At 36.1% G+C, this 18,796-nt stretch overlaps 1 protein-coding gene across 4 annotated transcripts in view; it reads right to left on the reverse strand.

Moving 5' to 3' along the window:
- Positions 1-18,796, reverse strand: part of ASXL3 (ASXL transcriptional regulator 3) — a 178,013-nt gene that overhangs the window by 146,426 nt on the left and 12,791 nt on the right. For 3 of the 4 annotated variants that reach the window (XM_058438505.1, XM_058438506.1, XM_058438500.1), the window contains exon 2: positions 2,282-2,364. Coding sequence is in view for 1 of the 4 variants with exons in the window: in XM_058438506.1 (XP_058294489.1) it covers positions 2,282-2,364 (83 nt within the window). In the remaining 3 variants the exon portion in view is untranslated. Of the gene's footprint in view, positions 1-2,281; positions 2,365-4,299; positions 4,442-18,796 lie in introns of those variants that run through there. The other variant, XM_058438501.1, reaches the window with a different exon arrangement.

Genomic DNA, 18,796 nt, shown 5'->3' on the forward strand with positions numbered 1-18,796 from the left:
TCAAATAAGCAAATGAGAACTAGAAAAAAAAGGGAACAGTGAGCAGAGATGCATAAGCCATAAGTAATGGATTACCATTGACAAGAAGGGGGAAATTTACAGAAATAGAATGAAAAAAAAAACGGGAGCACAAAATGCATAGTCTGAGGCCACTTGATGCAGAGCAGATTTTACAGAAGAAAACTTTAACTGTGTTCTCTTTCTTTGCCTTTCCCTTCCCTGTTCAAACTGGTACTTGTGTGCAAGTACTTTCACTAATACTATACTGGGTCATGAGTATTTGTAACAAAAGACTTTTTTTTCCTTACAGAAGGACAAATAGTGATGCAGCGGGTGAAGTGGGGAGAGGGATTCAATTTAGAGGACTAGGGAGTTATGTTTCCCATTTCAATGTTCTTTAATTACTCTTTGAAGAAGTTGGTTTTTAAAATTTGTTTGTATTTGTTAACTATGCATGCTGAAAGCCCTCTTATACAACATTCTGGGAGGACCAGCATTTTGAAAAATTTGAAATAATGCTATAATGATAACAAGTGTAATTAAAATGTTGTTGTGAGCCACGGTACAGGGATTTTTATATCTGAAGCTTCATAACAACTGGTAACAGCAGAGTCATTCCTGTGGAGAAGAATATCTTAATGAACGAACTTCAAATGTCTGCTTTTAGGAGGTGCTTTTTATGTCCACGTTGGCAGATTCCTCTGGCAACAAAGCCCACATAAGACAGTTGACATCCTTAGATTTTTAGCCCCTCTTTTCTTCTGACAGGTGGCAAGAAGAAAATTAATCTCCTGTTTTCCTGATTTTGTTCCCTAACTCCTTAAACTGACATCTGGGTTAAAATATGATCTCCTTTAACAGAGTTTTTAGGTACTGTTAGCAACTAATCTACCCACTGCTGCCTCCACTTCATGGGGGAACAATTAGCGCAAACACAATGTGGTTATATTATCTTAGGCTATTTCTCCAGAGTAGGCAGAAAAAAAGTCTCCAAAATAGAAAATGAAAATTTGAGTATAGGTGTCCTGTACCCCAGTAAATTGTGATGTCCATGGACCTACCTTGCAAAATATACATTTTAAACAGCTAGAGGCTGATGTTACCCACACATTAAAGTTATAGGAGTTACAGGTGAAACCTATTTTTCACAAAAAGTCAGCCTCAGAAGGATATTTATCTTAGCAGTTTCTATATCCACATCAATGAAACATTCAAAAGGTAGTTCAGTAGGTTTAATTTCATCAAGTTGTGACTACCCTACGCTCAATGGCTTACAGATTGACAACTCATGTACACAAATCTATTCTATGTAACATGGCTGATTACATACACATATGACAACATCATAGGTGTTTTATCCTATAGTAAACCTTTTTCTCCTTGAGTAATATCATCTATGTGGCCCTAACCTGCTATCTAAAGCCAAAACCATGCCTAAGAATAAAGAATCATCAGTTAAATATTACCTGGCAACCAAAAGGAATGAATTCCTGATACATGCTACAACATGAGGAAACCCTGAAAACATTATATGCTAAGTCAAATAAGACTTTCACAAAACGCTACATATTAGATGATTCCACTGACATTAAATATCTACAATAGCAAGTCCATAGAGACAGAAAGTGGACTAGCAGTTGCCAGAGGCAAGAGTAGTTGGGACATGGAGTGACCACTAATGGGCACAGGGTTTCATTTTAGGGTGATGAAAATGTTCTAAAGTTTGATAACGTTGATGATGCAGAACTTTGTGAATATAACATAATCCACTAAACTGTACATTTTAAAAGGATAAATATTAGGCTCAACAGCTATGACAGGATGCACCAAGTAGAGTTCTTAAATATAAGAGGACTAGATTTTCAACCACATTTACTGACACTGAATTTTATCAAAGTGAGCTCATCTTTATATTCTAGGATCTACCTATTAAACCTGTAAAAAGTGTTTATCTTTCACCACTTGGTTTCAGAAACACAATCTCCTCTTACCAGATAAAGAAACAGGAATAACTTCAATGAGGGGCTAAGTCACACAGTGCTGTTCTTTGCTAAGAAAGTACCTCCTGTATCAATCCATCTAACGTAATGTATTAAGGTAACAGGCAAGTCCAAGGAAATCTTAAATCATCCAACTATTTCTCAATTAGAAAAGAATTTGTGGGGAGTTACTTAATTCACAATCAACTACAATATCAAAATCTAGATACACCTATTGTTTAGCAACGAGTGGCAATTATTATTTAATGAAAACAGAAAATGTTTTAAATATGGATACTGACCTTGTTTCTTTTAACCCTTCTTTCTGAATGACTTCCAATATCTGCTTTGCTGTCATTGGTGAGTTGGGGTGTTTTTCTAGTGCCTAAAATATAAACATAAGATTCCTAGATTATTGCATGGCAGCATACAAAATGAAAATGTATGTGAATCATGCATTCTTTGCTTATTTTATTAGAGGGGAAGGGGCTTTTACATCAAAGTAACAGTCCATCATACAGATCAGGTGCCCAAAGGAAGAATGTAATTTTTTTGGACATTTAAATCGGAAATTTCTGCAACAAAAAGGGGCCATCCTTCAAACATGTCACAAAGGAGTACACACCAAAAAAGAAATGTGAACCCTAAAGAAAATAAGTTAACAAATGTATACAATTTCCTTTATTTAAAAAGTTTCTAATATTTTATGGTGAAAGTCATGTTTTCAGGCTGTTAAAATATTTCCTAAGATTCCAGGTCCTTGGAAACATGGAGCCTGAATACTACCAATAGAAGAGAACAGAGTGCTGGTCACAAACAGCCTCACTGGATTCATGGCCAAAATGTCGAAAGAAGCACACAGGAACCCAAGTAACTCATCACAGTGTGTTTTCCAGTTCAGCTCAGTTTCCTTTCCTTTGCCTTTTCCAATTAATTTCAAGTAAGCCCTTTTCTCTTCCCATTTAGCCTATCTCAGTCATATGAACTCAGTCCCATTCTCTTTCTCTCCTCTTCTGCCCCACTTATCTTTTGTGAAAGGGGTTCTTTTAAACAAAGGGTGTGGAATACACGGGACATAGCTGATTATTTCCACAGGTCTTAGACCATCAGCCCTGGAAAACAGGTTCCTTTATTTTTCCAGGGACTTAACCTCATGTGGTGGAAACAATAAGCAGCAGTGCCCCTATTGTGCACCAACATGAACTACAGGGACCACATCTGGGTACAAGAAACAAGTTACACACATCTTCACAATGACCTACTCCAAGGGTAGACGACACCTAATTAAAGATGCTATGCAGGAGCTTCATGCTCAAGCCATGGCCTCTTGTAACTTAGAGACACTAGAGTTCTAATCTATGATTATTAGAAGAATCATAATATTAAGAATTAACAGGGTCATTCTGAAAATGTAAACTTGAAAAGGCTTCCAAATCTGTTTAAAAAGGCTCTGCGATCTCTTATACTGTCAATAACCAAATTTCAACTGATTCACAAGTGAAGGCTCTGTTCATCAAGGTCCTTCACTGTGCTGCACACAGCCTGCCCGTCCTCACCTTTCAGACACTTTCCTATTCTCTCTTTCTAGTTCCCAGGAAATTTCCTCCTTTTTCCCAATCCTGATCAGCCCCTTCCTTACTCATAGTTGTAAATTATTTAAAGAATACAGAAATATGAGCCACACTACAACAAGGGTATGGCAACAAGTATGTGAACAGCAAAGAAGGAAAATGGTCCTTGCAGAGGAGGACACTGTAGAGGTGAACTGAACACTGGAAAAGGAGAAACAGAAACATAGGCAAAGTTGTTTAGGGAAGAGGAGTATAAATATATTGGAAAAAAGGCAATAAGGAAACTGCATAATAGAGCTGTACACGGGGAAAGAGTAGGGCACAGGGAAAAGAGGAAGAAGCTGATATGAAAACAAAAAGCTGACAGAAGTTTTAAAATAAGAACTGTAAGTAGAACAGTACATAATTATGAATTACTGAAAGGAGATGCTGTGTTCACATGGACTATATATAGGGACGGCACTGCCTCAAATGAAAGGCAATGGGTCTCTCATAAAAGATACGGGCAGGAGGTCAATAGACACAGACACACAGGAAGCAAGCAAGGAATAGGGCAACCGGAGGGAAAGGCATACGATGGGGAAAGAGGAGACAGATAGGAGGAGGGTGAGAAAGGAGGAAAATTGAGCTGAACTGGGAATGTCTAAAGGCAAACTGATTAAATCTAGAAAGGGCCAAAGAAGAAACTCCAGTGTACTGGACAATGTTTAAACGGAAATTTGGGCGCACTTGAAATTGGGGTTACTCACTGTGGAGGATTCCCTGTTTCTCTTCCTGAGTACAGGCCCCTCAGCACACCTGGGCAGCTCCTCCCAGCAATTGAGAGAATTTGGATAGCCCTGTCCCCTTCTCTATGACATCACATCCTACTCTACAAAGGAAGTAAAAGTGCCAAGAATTACATCATGAAGTGGATGAGAGGCAGGAAGGAAATGATGAAGCCACACAAAACACCAGAAGCCACCCTCAATTCCTGCAAGACAGAGAACAGAGACAGAGAAGGAGAGGTTCCTGGGTGTGAACAAGCTTTATTGATTGAGCTGTGTAAACATTAATAGAACAAAAGATAAGGAGAAATTATCTTCACAGAACAAAACATTGATGCCATCAAAATAATGTGACACATGGCAGAGACATGAATCAGACTCACAGACAGCCATACTCTAATACACTGAGTGGGGCAAGCCACAGTCAGAGCACAAAGGCATCTTAAGCTACCAGACCCAAACCTTAGACTAACTGTCCATTGCCCGAACAATCTCTTGACCATAAGGCACTACCTGGTCTTGTTGTTGCTTACGTTTTGGATGTTTTGGCGGGAGATCTGTTTTATTTATTGTTACACAAGCAACTATTCATCAGGCTTTTCCATTAACTTCTACTACTTTAATGTTTGGAAATTCCTTTTATCCAGAGAGCATGCAAATACCTACAAGCATTTCTTTCAAGTACTTCTTTTTTAATTCATCTGGAATTTATATTTTTTGCTAAGGTGAAATATTAACATCTGCCCCCTCCTCCCCATAGTAAGCCTCATTTCCCCAACATAATTTGTTTCATATGCCACACACTGGCTAGTGAGGCATCCTCTACCATATGTTAGTAGTAGGGCAATAAAAACTTCTCAAAATGTGAAACCTAAATATAAATGTGGGAACCCAATATATAAAACACACAAATGTAGAGCTGTTCATGTTGAGCTGGAGATGAGAGAGCTCAGACCCCCACACTTACTCCCTCTAATGGCTAACAGCACTTCTGGGAATTTTAAGAGTCTCCAGAAGAAACTGCATAACGCTGTCCTTGGGGGGCTTTGTCCAGGGGTCCCACTAGGTCCCACTGATCTTTCCATGAATTGCTGAGCCAACACTACACTGTTTTAATTGCTGTAATATTATATTTCACTCTCTGAACAGGACACTGCTCTCATTACTCCTTCTTAAGTTTCTAATTATTCACTTTATTTTTTCCAGATGAAATTGAGATTGGAATTCAACGAAACATCTAATTAAATTCTGAGGAATTTTATACATCATTCCACTTCAGATTTATTTTGTAACCTGTAATAAGCTATTATTTTATATTTTCAGTTGCAACTTTGAATATACTTTTTTCATGTAATATTCCCACATTCTATTGCTAATACATATAAAAGCCACTAAATCAGGGTAATTATTATCTATATGAAGTTAATTGAGTTATTAGTTTTAATAGCACAGAGTATACAATCATGTTTTCTACAAATATTATGAATTGCTTCTCCTTTATAATAGCTGTATGCTTTATTTATCTTTCCTACATTATTTATATTGGCTAACAACTAATCTTTCTTAGTCCATTTCAAAAAAATTTTTCCTGAAAGTTTGAGCACTTTACAATTCATTTCCTCAAAAACAGTCCCCTAAAACTGCTGAGTTTCGCTAAGAATACCTGTAGCTAGAATTATTGGAACTAGCACTGCCAGGAAGATTGTAATTACAAACCACTGGCCACATATCATTGTCTCTTCACAAATCAGATTCTGTCACAGTGCTCAATCTTTACATAAAATGTCCTTTCTTTCTTTGTAAAACAAATTGTTCTCTTGTGTTAAAACTATATTTGTGATCTTACTTCACTCAATCTCTGAGATGTCTTGCATCTCTCATATACTGAAGTCTTTTCATTTCCCAGCTACTTTCTTTTTTCTTCACTTCTGCTCCAGGAAAGGTTTCAAATTCAACATTGTCTCCACAAACGGGACTCTCCACGGCTGGTGCACAAAGCGTACACACAACCAGCTGCCTTCCTAGTGGTGGATCTATTTTTCACAGGAGGTAAAAAGACGTACAGAGCTGGCAAATATACCATTACATTCCACCTTCTTATCTAACTAACTCTATCAGGGCCTATCTCAAAGACATATACATTCATACGGTTTTGAGGCAAGATAGTCTCATTCCAGAAATTTCCTCACCTAGACTTCTACACGTCCTAGTATAGGGAGAAAAAAATGCGAAAAAGGACCTGTAATACCAGCAATATAATTAAAGGAAAGAGAGAGACGATTTGCCAAATCATTTAGGGCCAAGTTAAGAATGCAATTTTCTATGTGTTAGGTTTTGGTCCTTAAGTACCTTTCTAGTCCAGGAACACTGGCTCAAGCATATTAAGGCTTACTCAAGAATTCCTTGGTGTCTCTCAAAGAGAAAACTCATTCTAAGTATCTCTAAGATAAACACATTAGACCAGTGTTCATTTAAAGGTTAAAATTTTGGCCCTTCTGCCCTAAATAAAACTTTCTGAGAGAGCTTACTTATTTGACGGCAAAATAAAAAATAATCCCTACCATTTAAGTACCATTTCAATGATAGATGTTTACATTTGTAGAATTCTAAGTGTGTATCAGTGACCAGGCTTTCTCCCTTTTTCTAACATTAATGTGTCATCTTCCCTTAATCAATACTGGCAGTTCATTAAAGCGTTTAGATGTTTAGGGCCTCATGTCCAAGGCAAACGATTTTGGGGTTATAACAACAATAAACCATTATATACCTCTTTACAATTACAGACGACTTTTATACAACATATTTTATTTCACTTGCTTCACACGATATATATTATTTTATTTTATCCTAAAAACAACTCAGTGAGATGCATAGAGAAGTATTATTAACATTCTGAGATGTACAAAGCTGAATTGGCTCAAGGCCATAAAGCTAGTGAGTAGATGAACAGGACCTGTATGCATTATGATGCTGATGACAATGTTTAAGTATAATAAGAGCAGCTAATATTTATTAGACAACTCCTATGTGCTAAGTCCTCTCTGGGGGCTTTCCATTATTACAAAAGACTTAGAATTAATATATTTAACATTCCCTATTTCTACTATTCTTGAAAACGTCAAAAGTCCATGTCATTTTGATGAAACATGAACTTGGATTACTGATAGCCTTCAGATGAGAAAATAAATTACATCAAAAGTGACAGCACCTCAGCAAATGCCCAGTATTCACAGCTCAATTAGGTTGTTATTCACTCCCAGCATATGTGGCTGCTGGATGAAGGGTTAAAGATGATACTAACAATTTTCTATTCTATTTAAATGTACTTTGTGCTAAAATTATATGCTATTGTATAGCAGTCCCCTACCTTTTTGGCACCAGGGACCGGTTTCATGGAAGACAATTTTTCCACAGAACGGCAGGGGAGAATAGTTTCTGGATGAAACCCTTCCACCTCAGATAATCAGGCATTAGTTAGGTTATCATAAGTCAAGGTATCATCGCTCTCACAAACCCCAGTTCAGCAATTTCACACTTAAGAACAATCATCCCAGACGTGGTGGCTCATGCCTGTAATCTCAACAATTTGGGGGGCTCAGGTATGCAGATCGTTTGAGCCCAGGAGTTCGAGACTAACCTGGGCAACATAGCGAGACCCTGTCTCTAAAAAAATAAAAATAAATAAATAACAATAAGCAAGGCATAGTGGTGTGTGCCTATAGTCCCAGCTACTTGGTAGGCTGAGGCAGAAGGATTGCTTCAGCCTAGGAAATTGAGGCTGCAGTGAACAGTGATTGCAACATTGCACTCCAGCCTGGATGACAGTGCAACACCCTGTCTCAAAACAAACAAACTACATATATATATACATATATGTATGTATATGTATATGTGTATATATATACACATATACATATACATACATATATGTATATATAAAAAATCAGATATTTACTTAAATTCTCAGATAATGGTTTACACTATACATTCCCTTGGTATAGCAACTGTCAAAATTGTCATTTATTAGTGTTATCTTGTTTAATAATATTTTTCCTGCTCACTGTAAGCCTCATATAATCCCGGGCCTTGGTCCTCATTCACATCTATATCTCCAGATTGTAGCACTACTAAATAGGCTCCAATAAACAAAGACCAAGTTAATTTGGGGAAATGTTTTGAGTCATTCTATATTTGGAACTTTTTATGGAATAATAATGAAGGTTGTGAGCTCTGGAATCAGATGAACCAGGAACCCCTACTCACTAGCTGTCTGATGTTAGATAAGACATCAGAAATCTCTGAGTCATAATTTCTTCTCTTCCTTACTCACAAAAATATTGTGAGGACTAAATGAGATAATGAATATAAAGCACTTATTATTCCAATGAACCAAATGACTGCCTACAGCAATGAGTGTTAATAAACAGTAGCTAATATTATTGGCTGAAAAAAAAAGCTGGCCCCTTTGAACACAGCCTAGAAACACAGATTTTTTTCAATACAAAGAAGAGAGCTACCAGAAAATCACAGGAATTAAATGTGGTCTCTCTGAGATTTCCTAAGTAAACTTCACTAGTTACTACAAATCAGACTAGCCACATATTCTCATCCCTCCTTGCCTGGCCAATTCCAAACGTATTCCACCAATGAGGCACAGGAAAGCCTGCACCATACTGTGCCTGGTTTCCTCATGGCATGCTTTTAGATACTGTTCAGATGACCAGGAAGAAGAGCATACTAAAGGACCAATTATCTTGTTATGCTTGTTACAAATCAGAAATATAGAATATCAACAGTAACAACTTACTTCCAACAACATATACTGAAACTTTCAAGCAATTATGATATATGGTATCATAGAATATTCATGAGAAGGAAATTCTGTTTTATAGCAACATACTTCAGTTGCCCAGGGTCATAAAACCTGAGCACAGCTGAAAGAAATGATTTTTGGAGTTTCAAACAAAGTGGTCATTCCCTGAATTTGCAGATGAAATTCTAAGCAATTGAGAAATGAATTCGAATTTCCTGCAGGATTTTGGCAAATTTTTTGGATCTCAGTAAGTTTCTAATCATCTAAAACGCTTCGCATTCCTTTTTCACACAGAAAGAAAACAAAGTGGCAGACACTCAGAATTTACACAATGTTCTAAGAAAAAGTAAGAAAATAATTGTTTAAATAATGATATGTAAAACTTCTCTTAACAAAAAATGGGGAAATCTTCCTACTACAGAAATTTGCAGTCTATTCTCTTAAGAGCTTAGTAACTATTAAAAAAAGTTTTTTCAGTATTTCAAGTAAACATTATGCTTTCATTTCCATCAAGTAATCCTAGTTTTTGCCTTTGATTATAACAATAATTATTTAATGTTAAATTACAAACACTGTTTTATCATGTAAAGTCAAAAGGCAATTGTGTTATATAAGTTTACAATTATGGGATTCAATAAGTTATACACAAAATATGTTGCCACATATTTTTAAACAGTATTCAGACCAAGTCTCCCTTTGTTTCCAGACTAATAGATCCTTAGTTTCTTCATCAATCTTCATATAAAATAGTTTGCAAACACAATCAGCCAAATCATCCTTCTCTGAACATTCTTGAGTTTTCCAGTGTCGCTTTTAAAATACATTTAAGAATTATACTCATTAAAATAAATGAGCTAAAAAATTGATAACTATTTTAACTGCAGCTTGATCCAAATAGAATATGGGGAAATCATTTTTTTCTATCTGCAGTAACTACATTAACCTAATATGACACGTGCTCTTTTTCAGCAGCCACCTCACATTGTCACTCAACTAAAAGTTCCGAATCTTTCAATATTTGCTTCTGAAATTGCACGCACAGCTCTGTGGTGTGTTTTCCAAACTTGCCAGACATAAGCATATCTTTGTTTTAATGCACTAGTGTTTGTTTAAATCAAGTTATTTAGGCTCTGAAATCTTATTAGTGCCAAATAGCTGACTATTGAAAGTAACAGCTAAATTCATCCCAGAAATCTCCTCCACTGGATTTCTACATGCCCCAAAAAAACCTGCTGCAAAAAAGGACACTGTGATCTCAAGTAAATTTTATCTTTTAGTTACACGTTATTTTCTCAAGCTTACAAAGTTCTTTTGTAATCCCCATTGTTTTCCAATTGCTGGGTTTCCCTTATTTTATTGGCCACCTATTTGACAAGCATGATTTTGATGTATTCCTCCAAGTTATTCATGACAGAGCTAAACAAAGCAATGGAAAACAAACTGTTGTGGCTGCCACTGGGATCTCTTTTCAGACTGATACCGATTACTCAATCTATATACTTTATCTATACATGTTCAATCCACTACAAATTCATTTAATTATACTACCACCCAGTTTATAAGTGTCCACTTATGAATGAGTTTTACAATAAACAGACATATCAAATGACTGGCTGAAATTTAGCTCTAACATATGCATCTTCCTGATGTATAAGTCTAATAATTCTATCAAAAATAAATTAATTTAGTTTGACATGAATTAGAGAATCCATAATGCCTTCCAGGGATATGATCTTCCGCTTCTATATGCTCACGGTCATCTGTTTAACAATACACTCTTGTATTTTACTAAAGGTTGAGATGAAGCTCAACAATCTATAATTAAAAATTTTTATCTTCTTTTTTGAAATGCAGTTACTCTGCATTAAGCATTACTCTAACATGCATATGAGTTCATTTAATACTTTTAACAACTCTATCACATAGGGCCTATTGTCCCCCTCATTTTATAGATGATAGATGAATTAATGAAGATACAAAGGAGTTAATTTAATTTGCCCAGTGATACACAGCTAGAAAGTGGGAGAATGAAGATCTGAACCCAGGCCTTTGGACAACTGCTCTCCTGTTCTCTGTGATTATTCCCATCGTTATTCACAACACTTCCTGGTCATACCTGCAGATTCTTACAGTGTCTTGTCATCGAGGTTCATATGTCGTCATTTCTTATCCCATATAACTTCTCTCATGTAACTTTTCTTATCACATCTCCTTGAAAGAAACTTGCACTAGTTTAAAAGAGACTAATCCAGTGAAATGTTTCAAAAATGAGAAATCATGCCCGATGATAAAGTTGCTGTGACTTTGATCTTGAACATTGTCCCAATTTTATGGCAGTTAAAATGTAGAGGGAGACATTAGTTAACTCTCATTAGCTGAATGAAAGAAACATGAGTTTGTCAGAGCAGATAAACGCTTTCTTATTTCTAAACTAAGAGAAGTGTCTCACATAGACATTTTTATACAGAGGCACTGGGGGCAATGGACAATATTTACAAGAAGGGCTAAGTAAAAGCAAACATGGGACATACAATAAGTTTTGTTATAGAACCTCCCATAAAAATCTAAACATAACACAAAAATATAAATGAGAATATTAGATGAAATAATTAAAGTAGACCATCTTCCCAAGATCTAATATGATTAAATCAAGATTATATACTCTAACAATTTGGGGTTTATATTTTACTACTACTAGTATAGATAGATATATAACAACTCTGAAAACAATATTTGCAGATGCAGGATTAATACAATATTATGAAAATTAAGGTGCTTAATGTATATTTTTGCCTACATATGAATACTAAACCCCTGTCCTTATGGAAACAGACAACAGGGATGTCCAGCATTCCCTGCAGGATAACGTGAAAAGCAGCAATCAGTCAAGACCCTAAAGTTTTAAATCTTGGGAATCCGTATAAGACGCTGGTGTTAATAAGAGCAGCTAGTACATAATGCTAGAAAGCATTTCGTAATCAAAATAAGCTACGAATTTTTCTAAGAACTTATGTTAAGACATTTAATTTCACAATCACTCAGGTAGATTTGTTCTGTTTGTTTGTTTTTTGGTTGGTTTTTCTTTTTGTAGATAAGAGAACTGAGACACCAATACATTAATTCACTTTTAATTCACTTATACCAGGTTATTCCCAGGTAAGAAGCAGAACTGGGATTCAAATCCATGCCTCTTTGTCCAAGTGTTTCACCATCACAATACACTGCCTTGTATCAAATGGTAAAATCTCACTTGGAGGGTAACTTAACAGTACTATTAAAATGTAAAAGGCAGGCAGTCTCACTTATTGAACTTCACCTACCTTTAGGTATTTTTCTTACAAAAATCCACAGCCTATCCTGCATGTACAATGAAACATTATATGAGATTATGACTCCAAAATAATGAGACGTAGTCTAAGAGGGAGATGGTTAAATAAATGAAGGTACATACATACCATAAAATAATAGAAAGAATAAGGTAAGGAATAAGAAAATATGTACTGACATGGGAGGATGTCCATGAGAAAGTGGTAAGTAAAAATAAACATGTTGAAGAACAATACATAGAGAGGACGCATATATTCCAGTGTCTGTGGTGTACATATACATGTACCCATAAAGTCCCACCCACATCCCCACCATATAAAAATATTAGCGTTAATAATTGTAACCCTGGAGACTCTATATATTATGTAATTTATACGACTTATGCATGTATTATATAAGTTATATAGTTGTTAATAGCTGATTTAAAAGTCAGCTCAAGGCTAGGCGCAGTGGCTCACGTCTGTAATCCCAGCACATTGGGAGGCCAAGGCGGGCAGATTGCTTGAGCTCAGGAGTTCGAGACCAGCCTGGTCAACATGGTGAAACCCTGGTCTCTATAAAAAGATACAAAAATTAGCCAGGCGTGGTGGCACGTGCTAGTCCTAGCTACTTAGGAGGCTAAGGTGGAAGGATCTCTTGAGTCTGAAAGGTGGAGATTGCAGTGAGCCAAGATCATGCCACTGCACTCCAGCCTGGGTAACAGAGCCAGACCCTGTCTCAAAATGAGTAAATGAATGAAAGAATGAAACAGAGAGAGAAAGAAGGTCAGCTCAAAAACAAAACAAATATGAATACTCAACCAATAACAGAAACAGTTATATGCCTTATACTGTAATCATAGTGAAGAAAATAAAATACAGGAAGATTGAAATTTTTCCAAAGCAAACATTACTCATCATTCAATCTGAGTCAGAAAAATTATTCAATGTTATTCCCACAAACTAGTCTGAAATGACACAGCATCCAGATGTATCGCCAGAAGAAATTAGTTGTAAAATATATCTTTAGATAATCGTATAAAATGATTTTGTTATATGAAATTATTTGATTCTGCCCACTTAAATGTTGAATAACAATGTTTATTTTGTCACAGTTAATAGTAATTCTTTTCTCCTGACTATAGATGGACAACACCACCACCACCTCAATAATCCATTCAGTTAACAAATATTTACCAAGCACACACATACACTAAAATGAAATACAATAAAATTTGCCATTACCATCGCTGGAGACATTTACTCTCTGGCTTACTACAGTCGGGGAAGGGAGGGTGGCAAGCATCTAATTTACTTAGAAATAGATTTAAAATGAAAGGAAGGAACTAAGCTATATGTCTTCTTTCATATTCATTCAAAATGCTAATCTACTCTACATAGAAATGACCCCTGCCTACCCTGTTTCTAGTGGTGGTTTTATAATTCAGATTCTATGGAATTGTTATCATCTTGATATGTGTTTGCTGCTATATTTCCAGTAACTAGCACATGGTAGGTGTGTAATACTTGCCTAATAAAAAAAAAAAAAAGAAGAAGACAACGAATTGACAAGAAAGAATTGACGTACTCAGTTTATTATTCCCTACTTCCTTCTTCCAAAGAATGCCCTTTCTCATTTTGATTTGAATGGAAGCTGTTACATTCCTGAAGCTGACATATTCCTGTCATATTCCTTCAGGAATAAGCAATTCCTGAAGAGCTGCCTATTCAGGATGGGAAGGAGGGATGGCTGGAGTTGGGGACACAGGGAGAGCCAATCAGTAATCTTCTCCAGGATGTACAACCCTAAAACTCAAGAAAACACATCTTGATTACTTTCTGGTAATGATACCATGTGAGGAGAGCCTGAGATTTGCTGGAAGCTATGTTCGTAGGCATGTGAGCCAGGCTCAGCAAATAAGCATACTGTGCAGAGAGAGGATGGGAGAGTCCTAGCTACTTTCATTCTTACTTTCCAAGTATTACCTAGAACCTCCCTATTTTGCCACAATGGCTTCTAACTTATGAGTCTTCCAATAAATTCTCCTTTTCATTAAATTGGTTAGATGACCAAAGTTTCATGACCAATGTGTTCATTATACTAATTATTGAGCCCATAGCTGATTCCTTTCAAAGGATATTTTAAAAAGATACAGGATATATAATAAATGCTTTTAAGTCAGATGCTAACCTATCTGCTTCCTTTAGATTAACAGAAACATAGCAATTCCTAAATCTCATCACTGGCAAAGCAAACTCTTAATAAACAAAAATTCTGAGAAGCAGGGTGTATTTCTTTGTTAAATATGCACTTGATCCATCCAGAAGTAATATCTAAAAAATTAAACATTTTACAACAATGGGAGTCCACGGGCAAAGTTACAAATAATTCTAGTGGTAAAAGTTATTTACCTAGAACTCTGATGAGTAATAGGTGAAGAAATTCCTGATTTCAAGGCTTCAACAATAGGACTAACATTTTAAAAACATGAAGCAGGTATCCTAAGAGTTTAGAGTTTAGACCACAGGCTTTCTACAGACCAGTAGACTTAAGCAAAATGTGTGTTCCTGTTTCCAATTTGAGTCATGCATAAATATTTACCATAATGGTTTATACCACAAACCAACTCAAAGAACTCCCACCCTGATTTACTATACTCAATTATGATGTAATTAAAATATCTGCATCAAGATTTGTGCTAAATAGGCCGGGCATGGTGGTTCATGCCTGTAATCCCAGCACTTTGGGAGGCCAAGATGGGAGGATCACTTGAGGTCAGGAGTTTGAGAGACCGGCCTGGTCAACATAGTGAGACCCCATTTATATATATATATATATATATTTATAAATATATAATATTTATATATAATTTTTATATATAAATATTATATATATTGTTTACATATTATATATATATATATATATATATAAGATTTATGCTAAATGAATTCAGGGCAAATATTTCTACATGCTTCTTGATATACTAACTACCTTAATATTAGCCAAGTTTTCCAGCCCTCCCCAGTTTACTCCTCATTTCTGGTCTTGCTTCTTAAACTATATGCTAGAGGAATTAAGGTATATTTATAAGCAAGCAGGACTGGTTTCAATCAGCCAATATTTGTTGGTATGAAATAGGGGTTGGATTTCTTTGAGAAGTCAATGGAATATTAAAACTTGCCTTTGCCAACAAAAGATTCTGCATGAAATCAGATAGTCCCTGTTGCTTCCTAGCCTTCCTTAGTCCTGATTTTACAAGCTGATTTCTGCTTACAACCAGGTTGGGAGCTCATTATACTGTAATATCACATTTTGATGACAGAAGGAAGAAAAATTATTAACTTTCATGTGATCAAAATACCCATCCCTTTGAAAAAAGAAATACAAAGTAAGAGTTACCTTTAGCCAACTCTAAATTAGGACTCACATCAAGTCTTACTTAGATTTTTCCCAGAGGTTGCCATTCAGCATTATTAAATTTTGCCTAAAGATAAATTAGGCCAGATGTTGTTCTCTTATATTCGCTCAACTGCAGACAGTAGGATTTAAGCCCACAAGGAATCCATCTTGTCAATGCAAGCTATCTATAGAAAAAGTTGTGAGAGTGTTGTTAATTACCCTTGCATTCAGGTTTAAAAGATAACCATGCCTGCCATCAGGTATGGAGGACATATAATAATACAAACATCTGGATAATCTGTAGGTGTTCCAGTAATAGGGGATATAAATGTAAAATATCTATTATTTTATGGGAAATTAAAACAAAAAGATGGGAGATTTTATTTTGTGACCTTGGCAATTCAGAGATACCCTCACCTATAATAATATTTCAGTGGCTGCATACCTATAGTCTGAAAATGTTAAAGACAAAGGAATTTGCTGTGAAAATCAATGTCTCCTGCAGATAAATTATGACATAAATAAAATTACAATTTAATATGTAAAGGACTGTGTATTTACAACTTAATCCCTGTTTGTGAGAAGGATTGGGAAAAACCTCCTGGTTTTGAGGTTTTAATTTACAGCATGAAACACATATGGCTGAATATCAGTAAGTTGAAGGACTGGACAAACATCGCTCATCTGGTTTAAGATGCATGTGGTCAACACATTCCTTGTGGTATGAAAGTCGGCGGGCTTTCAAGACCAGTTTTCTTCATTTTTCCCCCTTTTCCTACATGAAGGGGTTGGGCTCAATGGGGAATCTGTGAGCTGCCAGGAGTTTCTGCATGGGATATCTAAGGAAGAGTGGAAACTGGTAGGAAACAGCCCGAGGGTAACTGAGCCCTCAATGGATGGGAAACATAGACTGGAATCTCTGAGACAGACAGGCTGGGAAACATAATCTGCTGGTGGGGGTACTTCTCTCCCAGCACTCCCCTAGGCCAAAAAAAAAAAAAGTGGGTGTAGGGGGAGAAAGGAAGAAAGAAAGAAGTATTGTTACAGTGTCTGCTTTCCCCTTCTCAGTGGTGTGGAAATCTGGCCGTACCTTTTCAGCGAAACACAATTTGTCTCAACTTGGGAACTTGAACTCATTTAAAATGTCCAGGTGCCCTTTCTCTATCTTTTCAACAATCTTGGAATTCAATCCCTTGTTAACAACGATTGTTCTACTCTCTCTGGTTAAAAAACTTTCCTCCTCAGTAGACAAATGGGAGAAAAGGCAGTTATTTTATAAGGCAAAAATATAAACAAGATTATCTTAAGACAGAATACAAAAAGATTTCCCTTGTAATGAAAAATTTTTTACTGGTTTTACAAGTTTAAAATAACAAAACATAAATACTGGAAAGGGAGATTTTACAAATCAATTTAATGTAATGGAGAAGGAAGAAAAAACAAAGGAACTTAACCTCGTTTTCCTAACAGATCTCTGAAGCATGTAATTATGTATTTTAGTGCCCCATAAACAAAAGTAAAGGGTGGCCTGGAATAAAAACACCTGTTTTTCTTATAAAGTTTGACTCTGTCAGGATAGGCAGAGATATGCAACAGTAAAAATCAACCCCAAAATCTCAGCAGATTGAAACAAATGCTTATTTCTCACTGACATCAACATTTCCAGCCAAGAGCCAAGTTAACTGAAATTCCATCTTGTCACTGGCTTCTGCGATCAATACAACCAGAAAAGAAATAAAGAGAATAAAATAGTGACCCTTAAAAGCTGCAGGTGAGCGGTAACAAAACAAAAATGGTTATGCCTAATAAAAGGCAGCAAAGAAGTGTGATGCCACCACATGTCCCTAAGGAGGAAAAATGAAAAAACTGTCCATCAACCTAATGCTTATAAGGTAATATCTACTTGCTCATGTATTAAAGACAGAGAAAGATTTTTATTTAAATAACTTAGAAGACTTTTCTTTGTAGATTCTATTTAATATAAACATGTACGTACAAACACACATGAAAAAACTCCAAACACTGTTTTATTACAGTCCTATTATTTGTTTCCCCATCACCCATTTCTCTAGATGATACCTTTCATGTGCTTAGATTTGCTTTCCCCATCTGAACTGCCTACCACTAGCATCTAGCACCAAGAAGATAAAAGATAAAATTTTATACAAAGATAGGAGAGGGTAGACTCCCCTGATTAAGGGCTTCATTCTCCACTAAAGCTTTTAACCAAAGGAAAAATGTGTTTAACTTTCATGAGTTCATCTCCTACTATGAAGCTGAGCTCAGAAAATAGTGAATTCCAAAAAAAAAAAAAAGTAAGTAGCGTCGCCTGTAATCCCAGCACTTTGGGAGGCTGAGGCAGGTGGATCATGAGGTCAGGAGATCGAGACCATCCTGGCTAACATGGTGAAACCCCATCTCTACTAAAAATACAAAAAAGTAGCCAGGCGTGGTGGTGGGCACCTGTAGTCCCAGCTACTAGGGAGGCTGAGGCAAGAGAATGGTGTGAACCCAGGAGGCAGAGCTTGCAGTGAGCCGAGATCGCGCCACTGCACTCCAGCCTGGGCGACAGAGCGAGACTTCATTTAAAAAAAGAAAAAAAAAAAAAAGTAGTGTCATTAGAAGATTGAAAGGAAATGCAATATCTAGATTTATGTATTCATTTTTCTTTTTCCTGCTGACAGTCCACCTATTCCTATTTAGTTACTGGAACTTGATTTGTAAACAGAGCATTATCAAAAAATGACAAAGAAATAAAAATTTGAGAAAGGATAAGAATATGAGATAATATTTTTGTTTATATTTAATAGCATGTTTCTTTTTCTCATTCGCTCACTAAAGATCCTGGTGGATCCAGACTAAATGTGTATTCTCTTTACATAGTAGCAACTCTGCCCAGGACAGAGCATGAAAAACATTAATTCTCAGAACCATCCACTTTCCAAGCTGAAAAGGTAGGGA

The sequence above is a fragment of the Hylobates moloch genome, unplaced genomic scaffold (genome assembly GCF_009828535.3).
Source record: "Hylobates moloch isolate HMO894 unplaced genomic scaffold, HMol_V3 SCAFFOLD_5, whole genome shotgun sequence".
Taxonomy (NCBI): domain Eukaryota; kingdom Metazoa; phylum Chordata; class Mammalia; order Primates; family Hylobatidae; genus Hylobates; species Hylobates moloch.